The 12,198-nt window shown below is 39.4% G+C and overlaps 1 protein-coding gene across 12 annotated transcripts in view; it reads left to right on the top strand.

The window, feature by feature from the left end:
* The window catches only part of Hdac9 (histone deacetylase 9), an 818,562-nt gene that overhangs the window by 478,560 nt on the left and 327,804 nt on the right, over window positions 1-12,198 (top strand). For all 12 annotated transcript variants that reach the window (XM_028768866.1, XM_028768862.1, XM_028768865.1 and 9 more), the window contains one exon: window positions 2,697-2,812. In XM_028768866.1, the coding sequence (XP_028624699.1) occupies window positions 2,697-2,812 (116 nt within the window). The remainder of the gene's footprint in view (window positions 1-2,696; window positions 2,813-12,198) is intronic.

Genomic DNA, 12,198 nt, shown 5'->3' with positions numbered 1-12,198 from the left:
TATATATATATATATATATATATATATATATATATATAATGAAAAGAAGAAACACTGTAAAAGGCAATGTTGAAAATGACCAAATTAATCAAAATATGATCAAAATATATGGACAGAAAGGCAGTGAGCATAAGGGGAAGAACCCTTCATAATACCAAAAATTTGTTCAAACGCCATACTAAGCAGATGTTAGGACTCCAGAATCCGATCACCAACTCACCAGTCTTTGAATCATGCTGTATGTCAGAGTAACACAATAGTTAGAACAGAAAGGAGGAATCAAAACTTGTGTTGATGGAAGTCAGAGAAATACTGTGTGGAAATCTTGAGCTTGTGCTCCGTGGGAGCAGGCAGTATGAAGCCCAGCTGAATTTCCAGGTGAGATTAGAGAAGGGAGCAGAGGACAGGGAGTGTGAAGCAGCGTCATCTGCAAGTGTGCCTTTGTACAAAGTACGTAACTTAGAGTGGAAAGGGCAAGAGCCGAGATAGTCAACAAAAACTTTCTAAAGGATTCTCTGGGAAGAATTTCCAGAGTTTACTTTAGTGACTCTGAACAGTAAGAGTTTATGGCGCAGTTTAAGAACAGATCACAAAACATTAACCAGGAATGGCAATAGTCAGACATCTGTGGGATGGTGTGAGGGAGGGAAGGAAAGGCTCAGTGGCTGGGATGACAGAAGGGTAAGGATGACTCTAAGGTTGGGGATAAAGTACTGACATGAGTAGGAAAAATTCATATTACAATACGATGTGTTCTATACACATAATTAAACATATCCAAATTCTAGCCTGGAGACATGGCTCAGTGGTTAAAGGGACCTGATGTTCTTCTAGGCAATCTGAGACTGGTTTCTAACGCCTGGCTGGAGTACCTCACAACTGCCTGCAACTCCAGTTCCAGGGGACCTGAGCACTGTCCTAGACTCTCCAAAGACTCACACAAATATACTTATTTATATATTTGTCTATACATATAAATATGCACATATATATATAATCATGCAAATAAGCAAAAATAAAATAAATCTTTAAAAGATACAGAATTCCAAAGGAATTCATGCTAAAATTTTTGTGATTTAAGGCGAGGAGCACTACGCAGATGAAAGAGTAGTCTGCCTGAAGGTAACAGCACCAAAGCGAAGAGCAAGAGGTGATAGGGCCTCAGACTTCAGTGCAGGTCTGTATTCAAGGACTGATGGAAGGAGGAGGTGGAGTAATGAACACAGAAGAAGGCTTGGGTGTCTGGGACTGTGAAGTCATCACATTAATATGTAAAGGTGTTTGAGGGAAATGTTGCAGTTGGCAGTGGGTAAATCATGGCAAAGGGAACAAACTGACTTTGAGAAGATAGAGCTACATAGGGATTACTACAGTCAGTCAGGTGAGGGGGGCAACCCCAGGTGAGGGGGGCTACCTCAGATGAGGGGCACAACCCCAGATGAGGGGGGCAATCCCAGGTGAGGGGGGCAATCCCAGGTGAGGGGGCAACCCCAGGTGAGGGGCAACCCCAGGTGAGGGGGTAATCTCAGATGGGTGGAGGTCAATCCCAAACTAGGAGCACATGAATATTTTGAAAAGTTGATGGAAGAAATTTTGGAAGCAGTTAAAGAGGTAGAATTGTGTGTGAGAATCCATGTGCTCTCCGTAGAACGGGAGAAGCATGGAACGCTGAAGCTTTGAAAAGCTTTTGAATATGAAGAACGCAGGTAACATAGTGATGGTATCACAAGAAAATGTGCAGGTGAGCTTGAGGGCCCAACTCTGGGTCTCTGAAGAGCGTGAGTGAGACAGTGCCACTGATTAGAACAGGGTTAACACAGGGTAGGTGGCATACTTAGAAAACACTCCAAGTGACTGCAGAGTGGGTAGGACCAAGCCATGGATAATTTCCCAGTGTTCAGTACAATGACTTCTGCAGATACATTTCTAGGAATGGGAATTTTCAATTTTTAGTTAGATGTTTTATAAAATAGATTACTTTACATATTGAGGTCTGCATGATTTTTGTATCTAAAGATTAGCAAATAAGTAGTCCCTATTGATCCCAAACTTTCCCTTAAGGAAGTTGTTTTTAATTGGTATTTAAATATTCACACTACTAAACTTGACAGCTTTTCATCTTCTAGAAATTCAGTGGGGTAAAATTAAAACCAACCGACATGTTACAAGGCCATCAATGCAATAGTAGAGATTTTCAGCTTCTCTTTCTTCTTCTTCAAACAATTTGACTGGCGTATACTGTAGTAAGATATATTCTTAGTATATCAAATAAAATGCAATGTATGCTTCAGCATCGAGACTGGTTTCCCCAAGTCTCTCTTGCATTAACAGTTTGCTCTTATGCATATGCAAATTTACTATCTCTATCACTGTATACTTTTATAATATTATGAGAACTAAAAGACTATCTCTTTTTCCTCCTTTCCTCATCAATGTCTTCTGTGACTTTTAGCCCTGTATCTTTAATAGAAACTGTTAATATCAAATAGTACTTTTAGCAGTTGAAAACAAAGGCGGGAAAGAAACAGAAAACTTTAGAAACATTTGAAACTTTTTCCCCATTTTTTTTTTCAATATCGTACTTGTTATTCACACAGCAGTAAAGTAAATCACACCAGGTGCCAGGCAGAGCGGCCAGTGGAGTTCAACTTTGTATCTTGTTCATGAACGCATGTGTATTTCACCATGTTTTTCAGAATCGTCGGTCAGTAGCAGCTCTCCAGGGTCAGGCCCCAGTTCACCCAACAATGGGCCTGCTGGGAATGTTACTGAAAACGAGGCTTCAGTTCTGCCTCCCACGCCTCACCCCGAGGTAAGGCCCTGCTTCATCTATGTCTGGCAACAGTTTCTGTGACACAAAGCGTGCTTCTGAGTCCATGCTTCCCCATTTTCACACATTATAGATCTATAAACTGAGCCCAAGTATTTCCAAACCGTTATGAACAAATATTAGCTTTGTTTTGTACTGTTTCATATTGGTGAAATAGTTTTATATGTGGGTTTGAATAAACTTGAATATATTTATAGGTGTTTCGATGATCATCCATGTTGGAAGAATACTGACATTTAAACCAGGATTAATAAAGTTCTTAGCTATTCTAACTCTGTACTGCCCAATGATATAGATTTGTAATCCTGCCTGGGTACCAGGTTTTCTGATAGGAGTAGACCCATAAATAAGCAATCCCGTCCATGTAGGCCTCTCACAATAACTACTAATGAGGTATATTTTATTCACTTGACCCTAAAGTGTATATTATGATGGAGGGAACAAGAATTTCACTGAGTAAGCATTTATTTAGTATTTACTTCCTGATAGTCATTCTACCTGGTGATATATACATAAGGATAAATAAAAATGTGAACGCCATTAGGGAAACTGACTTAGTGTAGAAAATTGCTTTAAAATATCCTCATTTGTGGTAATCAGCGACACATACTGAGAAGAAAGAGAATGTCAGCATCAGTCATGTGGCTTCGGGGTGGACTGCACGAAGGTAGTCACATTAATGTAACTGTTTTGAGCTGACTGGCCGTAGACCAAAGGCCTAAAGTTGTTCTGTATACACTTCACGCCGCCTCCTCCCTATACAGCCTCTGCAGGGAGAGGTGCTGCGATGAACTCTCATGTGTGACTGTTACTTGCTTCTCCTTTTGTATTCTAGAGCCTTCATACCTTGAGACCAAGAGGCGTTGATCAAATCTGTCATTCATTGGTTTATACCAGTAGCTTTTCTGCGATGGCATTAGCCGTTATTGTGCCAAAACACTTCTACCTACGAGAGAATCACAGTACTGTCTCCTGACATAACCCCCTGACTTTAAATAGTCGCCTTTACTGACAGAGATGTCCTCTACTGCTCTGTCAATTCATACATTTCACATGCACACACAAATAGATATGCACACATATAAATGACTAGATGTTATGAAATCATTGGGTGAAATACAAGCAGTGGAGATGAATGCTTTAAAGGCTTCACATTCTTGACTTTGACCTCTGATTTCTCCTGAACTCAAAAACCCTCAAGATAGATGAAAAAGCCCAGTGCTGACCAAGGAGAATATTCCAAAACCTTCCAGACCCTCCTCACTCAGTGCTGGGATCCCAAGGACCCATGTCTAAGCTCTTTGGTGAGTGTCTCACCTCATTCCAACAGTGGCAGATTTTCTGCCTGAAGAGTTGTAACTGACTGAAACTGTGAGTGGTACAGCAGAAATCACACAGCAACACACAGCTTTACAACTTAAAGCATCCCCATTTGTGCAGACCCCCTGGTGCCTGCACAAAACAGATGTGAGTCATAGCTAGAGTAGGACATCATCTTCCTAGAGTCTGAACCTTCTACTCTCTTTGTAAGAGAGCATGAGTAGAAAAGGTAAAGGGCCTTCCTTATGAGCATTTTTGAGCTACTTCAAGGCTAACATTCAGACCTCCATTCTAATCTCTAAGACCCTCATTAGTTTCTTACTATCTTGTCACTTGGTACTTCTTTTCTATTATACCCTCCAAAACATGATCCAGGATAGTATATTCTATGAATACATGTGATCACACACATAAGTAGGACTTTAAGGGTTTGAGATTACATCCCCATATTGAGTGATTTTCTATATCCTATAGACCTATAACTGATATCCAAGAAAAAATCAATTTGATCACAAATAGTAAGTTATTAAGATGATTCTCACTAACCACAGAAACACTGAGTGATAGGTTCTTGTCAGCCCTAGGGCTGCTTGTACCCTTGAAGAATCACAGCATATGGCACTACATTCTGCAGCATAGAGAATTCTAAGATGCAGTGTCAACGTCTCAGCTTTGGGCCCTTAGCTGCTTACTCACACTTTATTAGATTCAGAAAGAGTTAAAATATCTGTCTGGGCATCTTCAGTAAAGGGATGTAGATGAGTGAGGACAACTTGTAGGATTTTATTTCCATTCAGACCGGAGGACAAAGAGTGTGGTTTGAGAGTTACTAAGTTACTGAATGTATCCATTCACTGCTCGGTAAAAAAGCAAAACCAGGAAGAAGTGTTAGTGAAAACAAAACAGAAAAATGAAAGGTTTTTCCTCTTCTGACTCTTTGTGACCTACTAAATTTTCTAGATTGTCTAATTTTAAACCTGTATGTATGTGTGTGTGTATAACTGTATACATGCACAGCTAAGCCAGTATAGAGAGTGTAAATCAAGAATTTATTTTATTTCTAAATCATTTATGTGCACGAATTAGGCTTGGATCTCCTTGCCTTTCAGCTGTTGAATATACTCTGTCACTGCGAATCTTTCCTTCCACCCCAACCAGTCAAAAAAGAAAAACAAAACAAAACAGAAGGAAATGTGATTTAGTGGAGTTTAAAGGGTAGAGGGATTTCTCCAGGTCAGTGGCAGGACATCCACTTCCAACGCTCACAAGCCTAGTTCAAAAGCAAGCAGTAACTTACCTCATAATGAATTAATTGTGTGCCTGAACTGTGGTCCAAAAGGCCAGGTGGACAGACCTTTCTGCACCGATGGGTAGCCTCTCTATGGCCCAGAACCAAAAATACAGCCCTGATGGCTAACATGTGTTTTCTGCTGTATTACATTCACAGAGCTCTGTCCTGTAATTCAGTCTGGATAGGTAAGGAGGCAGCAGAAGTGAGGCAGACTGTCAGCAAATTAGCATTCTAGCTGTGACACATTACCACCTAGAGAAAGTGGACCCAGCAAAGTGTGCAACCACTTAGAATTTGCTGTGTGATTTTTTTTTACAGCTACCCCGTAAGATTGATAATTGAATGTGATTTTACAGCAGCAGAAATTTATTGATCAAAATTACAGTATTTAATGCTCAAATCCCCAGTTATATAATTTACCATTTGCAGAATATCATGATTGGATGAAATTACACAAGTAGGTTTTCGTCTTAAAGGAATGATGGTGTCAAGTTCATAATCTAAAAGGGATACAGAGGGAGCTAAGGCCAGTCTGTCCAATATTCTGAAAACCTGTCTCAATAGGAAAAAAGGGAAAAGAGAGTTGAGTGTGTCTCTTAGTGGTGCAATCATCACATAGCACACAGAAGGTCCTAGACCAATTTCAGTCACCAACTTAAAAAAAAAATGCAGCAGGGTGTGAATGGCTCTCTCTGGGCCATGCCTGTAAGTCCAGTATAATGCCACCTAATCCTTCAGACCACATATAAACGAATGGGATTCCATTTGTATTTGTTGCTTAGGAGCCTGGAAAAGGCACACCTAAATTTCTTGAGCCCTTAGATGAAAATGATTTTGCTTTCTATCCTACAAGTCACAAGTTCCACCTGATGTAGATGAGGCAGAAGCAGGAATGGATGAGAATGTGCTCCCGATTGTGACTCTGGACACAGTACAGAAGATATCTAAGTATTCTGCCTGAAGATGGGGCTTAAGCATTGCTATGCAACCAACTGCTTGGTCAGGTTGCCAAATTTCTATTAATCTTCAGATTCCTGGTTGATTAATAGTAGCAATGCCGGTTCCTGCCACTTTGTCTAGGCAGCGTTTGCAAGGGAGGTAGTACATCCTGAAATGTGGAAGGAGTCCATTTTGTTATTGTCATCAGCGTGGACTCTTCATAGGGAGAACTCATTAAGTTGTTTGTCTTCAGGCCAGCAGCTCTCACATGAGAATGAGTCTCCGTCTGCTCTGACCACTTCTGTTCTGTTTCTTCTATTTTTTACATATGCTCAGTCCCAGCATCCAGACTGTTGGAGCTACTCACTTTATTCCTTCGTAAACTTAGTTGGAAATGAAAACCTCAAGCCTTTCTGTTTCCAGCTCCCATCAGAGATGTCTATAGCTATCTAGTTGCTTGGATTGTTAATACTGTGGGCCTGCAGGTTCAAATATGCTTCTGTGGATATCAGCACCATGACTCCAGATCCAGTAGATTTACTTGATAGCTATCTTAACAGTAGCCAAGCTGCTGGTTTGTTTCTATTTAAATATTAATGGCTGCCTCTGCTGTTAGGTTTTAAAATGATTTTTTTCAGTCAAGAACAGATGATTTTTTAAAAAAATGATTCCAATAATTAGGGTGAAGTGTTCTGAGATCACCAGAAATGACATTTGTATTGCGCCAGCCCCATGGCTCATCTGCCCGATGTGTGGTAGTCGTTATGACATTTGCTCTGCCATCTCCATGTCTAAGTGGGTATCTCAGAGCTATGGTTTATATGACAGTAATTAAAACTTGTCCCCCACTTGGAAAAGAAGTTTGATAGCACAATAGTTACATAAGTCAATATTGTAAAATGAGACCTTTTATAAAATATAAATGCAAAGTTAGCGAATCAGTTCCCAGGGCCCTTAGCAACTCAGCAGTACTTGCTGGTTTCCTAGAGAACCCAAGATTAGTTTCCAGCCCCCATGTTGGGTGGTGCATGACTCCAGCTCCAGCTCCAGCTCCAGGGGATCTGACACCTTCTTCTGGCTTCTGTACGCACCCATATAGATGTGCACATATGAACATACATGTACTTAAATAAAATTAAAATTCCACCTTCCAGTTTTCCCCCAATGGAGTCTCACTGGGTATATCAACCACATTCCAGGGAAAGCCCCATTGATACCCAGGTGTGGCTGGCCAACACACACACACACACACACACACACACACACACACACACACACACACACACAGGCTCCATGTTTTCTTCATGGGCTCTTTGTTGGTTCTGTTTTGATTTATCTTGTCTTGATTTGTCTGTTAGTTTTGATTTCCATTTTTTATTTTACTTTACGGTACTTTTCTGAGAGAGAATAAAAGAAGAGAGGATAGGAGAGAGAGAGAGAGAGAGAGAGAGAGAGAGCATGAACGTAGGGAGTTAAAAGAGGTGGGAAGTATCAGGGAGGATTTAGGAAAGCAGAGGAATACACTATATAAAAATTATTATGTTGATTTTAGTCTAATATTTTATTGTAATATGATATCTAGTGTAAAGTAAAAATTTAAAACTTGGGGGTTTTTACTTTTTGAAAATAATTCCATTTTATTATGTCGAGCTCTTATCTTATTTTTTCTGAAGGAAGCACAGAAAGAAATATAATCTTTAAAAGTACTGCTAAAGCCATATGCAAATATTAAGCCATCGAGGGAGCTTTTAAAATGCAGAAGTCTTGTTTTTAAATAGTCTACAATTTTTAAGCCAAAGTCAACTGACCTAAGTATGTCTTCCTGTAGGCCATCCTGATAGATGTGAATACTACCTCAAAACATAGTCAGGGTTCTCTGTCTTAGACCGATGGCACTGTTTTCTAGGAAATGTATGTGCTGTCTGTATCCACAGCCCACACATAGCAGAGCTCAGATGAGAAGTGTGGATAATAAACATTTATTTTACTAGTCTAAATATCTTACCTAAAGTCTGTATTCTTTTCTTTTTTCTAGTTTTCTGGCCTATTGTAGATAGTTTTGAACATTTAGTAAACTGAACATTCTATGTTCACTTTTTTCTATAAGCTTATTGAAAGTAGGCAGATTTTTATACATATATGTATGTTTTCAAGCAAAGGTATCAGTAAGAGAGACAGACATTCGTTGAATTGCTCACCCAGCTCCCTATCACTCCTTTTTCCTCTCTCTCTTTGTCCATTGCTCTTCCCCTTCTGCGGTTCTTGTCTCCAGGGCAGTCATGCTTTTGTTTGGTCTTGCTGTACTTTGTGTGTCATTTTTGTCCTGTGACTCATGAATTTTAGAGAATATGAGCGGTACACTCTCATTCATGTCAGTTCATGTCTTACTTTTATCTCTAGCCATGTGTTTTAGACCTGGCAGTAGCTTACAAATGCTTTTAATTACTATAAATGCCATGGTGGCTGCTGCGCCATTTTATCTATCAAGTCCTGTTCCTTCGCAAGAAATGCTAAGGTGTGTGTCCACACCATCCTGACTGCTTCATGAGAGATGTTCTCATGCGAGGTGCTCCCTATTTCTAGTCAAGGCTTCTATAGGTCCATACTGTTTGCTTAGTTATGGTTTATATTTTGAATTGTTGACCAGAATAACTTTACCTGTCTATTATACCCCTTCATCCAGAACATTGATAATGATCATTTTTCTAACTTTTGAGAGAGATTTAATGCCTTTTGTTTAAAGAAGTATCTTCTTAGTGTCAATGGTTGAATGAATATCTCCTCTGACAGACTTATATTTTCAGTCTATGTATATTTTATTCATCTGTAAGATGTCCTTCCAATTGGCATTACCATGAAAAAAGACGTTAAATACAGTTTTGAAAGATCTTACTAAATTGTGAGCATCTCCCTTACCTCAGCTCTTGGATGATCCTGTATGTTCCTGGTGAGTTACTAGTTACCCATGAAATCTGGATTCACATAGACATCTCTGTGCCATTCAAAAGTTTTAACTTTAATATAATAATAGTGGATATGACAGTCCACTGATGCTTGTTCTCCTTTCTCTTAGCAATTGACTAGCATGTGTGGTTGAAGGTGTAGGCTTCTTTGCCTGCCGAGCACCTAACAACATTACCAAAAATGATGAGCTAATCACTAATGGTTTCACAAAAGTTATGTGATAGCCTTACATTTAATGCTTCTAGTCCATTTGCCTACAGTATTAAGTTTCCATTTGTGGAGATGTTTTATGTTAAAGTCATCATTCAAATGTTCTGAGGTGTGATATGTTGATATCTCAGCAATATAGCCCCAAGGATGACCCCAAGCTCTCTCAAGACCACCTTCTAGAAAAGTTCTGTGTTTCCCTGAAGACCTATGTGAGCTTTTCACAGTCCTGAGTGGGGGAGCATGTCGGCCTGAAAGAGCACAGTTCAGGATTCCTCACTGTCTATGTAAATGGCTCTGCACACTCTACACTTAGCAATAGAGAATATACATTTAGATTTTATTAAGAAACATTAGCCAAGAACAGATAGACCACTCCCACGAAGAACCTAGCTAGGGACAGCTGTGTTCAAAATGACAATCTGAGGGAATTGACTGTTGTTCTACGAGTTATGATCCAAAACACTGGAAACCTCCATAGATACGATGCATATATCCTTATGTACAGTTGAAAGTGATAAGTAGTGCCCAGGTGACATATGATTAGTTTATATCTGTGAGAAGACCAACCATAGACATGGGGACAGAGAATATTTCTTGAATTCCAGGGAATATTAGAGAATGTGTGCTTTGTAGCTCCTCCTGTCTGTCTTCTTAACAGGCTCCACTTTCTCCCATTCGCTTCTCTTCATAAGCCTTGGAGAGTTTCTCAGACACAGCATAAATCTTGTTTTTCTAGCCTCCGTTCCTCAAGGGGGAGCTGTAGGGTAGGGTAGGGTAGCTGTAGGGTGTTGGTGCCACTGGGAGTCTGCATGCTTCATATTCTTCCCTCAGTCTCCTTATCTGAACTATGATCATGAGGTAGTTTGGGAGTATTAGTGAAGCTAACCTCAGGACGTTGATAGACACTGGAAATTAATATACCACCATGAAAGATGGAGCCACAAGAATTTTATATTAAATGTCTAGAGCCTGCCATCCCAGAGAAGGAGTATCCACAAATCCCTTCATGTCAGACAAAGCCCGCGTGAGCAGCCTGCCAGCTGCTTCCACCACATCTGAGGAAAAGCTCAGTTTCCACCCAAGAGTGTTGTCCTCATGTATGGCGTGGGTGGAAAGGTATACAAAAGTCATCTCAGTTACACAAAGAGAACCTCATCTCTGAGGTCCCTGTCAAGCCATTGCTGTGGGAAGCAGTCACAACTTTCAATGGTCATTCTCAATTAACGTTCCTATTGTTTTCTCTACTGTGAATACAGATGAATAGGCTATTCCTTTATTTTAAAGAGTATTAGCTGCCAGTACCCTAATAAGACAGTTTTACTTCTTTGTATCTTTTGTGGTTCATGCGTATGCTGTATACTAAAACAGACTTCAAAGCCAACAGTGTAAACAAAACAGCTGCTTGTTCTTTTGCTTTGAGCAGATACACAACTATTACTGATAGCTCCTAAAATAAAATTATAATCTCGTACATTATAATTTAAAAATCTTTCCCAGTAATTTTCATGCTTTAGGGTTTCTTTTAGACAGCTTCAGTTTTGCCATATAAATGCAATGGAGCATTAATAGTTCAACATAACACATGATTTTCATGCATGAATAGCTGATATGTTCTGTTAAGGAGAAACACAGCCCGAGGTAGTGATGTGCACACTGCAATAGGAAAACTGTGCATTAAGCTTCTGCTTCTATTATGTTAAGGCTGAGGCTCATCTCCAAACAGCTGTATGATTGAGGTAACGTTTTGGAATAACATCCTGTGTTTTGGTGGCAAGGCACTCTTCAGTGACATTCCGAGGTTGCATTGCAGTAGCACATGATATTTTCCCTCGTTAATTGATATCCCAGGTTTGTCCTGAGGAAAATCTACAGCTCCCCCAAACATGCTTGACAAGTTATTATATTTACTTTAGTCAAAGCCCGTGTGTGCAATATCTCTCTTGGAGGTGGTCTATTATTGGAGTGCCATATGCTTTTTGTTTGGGAAGAAAGCAGTCACTGTGTTATACTGTAACATGGAGTATTCTTTTTCAGGATGTTGTACCCTTGGGAACCGTATCAGGGCAGAGTTCCCTCGTCTAATAAGACCTTTGTAACTCTTATTGTATAAAAGTTCTGGGAGGGGAGCAAGAGTTAAACAGAAGATGGAAGTCAAGCAACCATAATAAGCCACATGTAGGGACACATTTCTCTTAGTGTGGGATTAAAAAGGTATTTGTTTTAAAAAGTACTGAAATGCCAAAACATTGAGTATATTTCAGTGTAAATCCATATTATCTTGGAGTAGAGATCTCATAAAAAATTTTAAATTGAGTTTTGAAAGTGTACATTGTAAAATAACACCATCCATAGTTTATTAGTATTTTTATATTAAGATGTGATTAATAAGGAAGCCTTATATAGTGTTGCTTAATCTTCTGTGACTTTCTTCCCAGTAAATGAAATAAAACTATGGCCAAAGCTATGACTATTTGATGAAATTATTCTTTTTCCTTGTTGTATGGGAAGGTTTATAAATGCTCATCAGAGTCATCAACTGTGATTCTTGTATTTTTCAGATAAAAGAAAAGCATGCTAATTATATTCCCAAATTCCATATTTTCAAAGTAATTTTTACAATAAAAATAGAAATGCTGTTGCCATA

This window comes from Grammomys surdaster, unplaced genomic scaffold (genome assembly GCF_004785775.1).
Source record: "Grammomys surdaster isolate TR1022 unplaced genomic scaffold, NIH_TR_1.0 188, whole genome shotgun sequence".
NCBI classification, from domain to species: domain Eukaryota; kingdom Metazoa; phylum Chordata; class Mammalia; order Rodentia; family Muridae; genus Grammomys; species Grammomys surdaster.
This window is presented reverse-complemented; position numbering and strand designations above follow the sequence as displayed.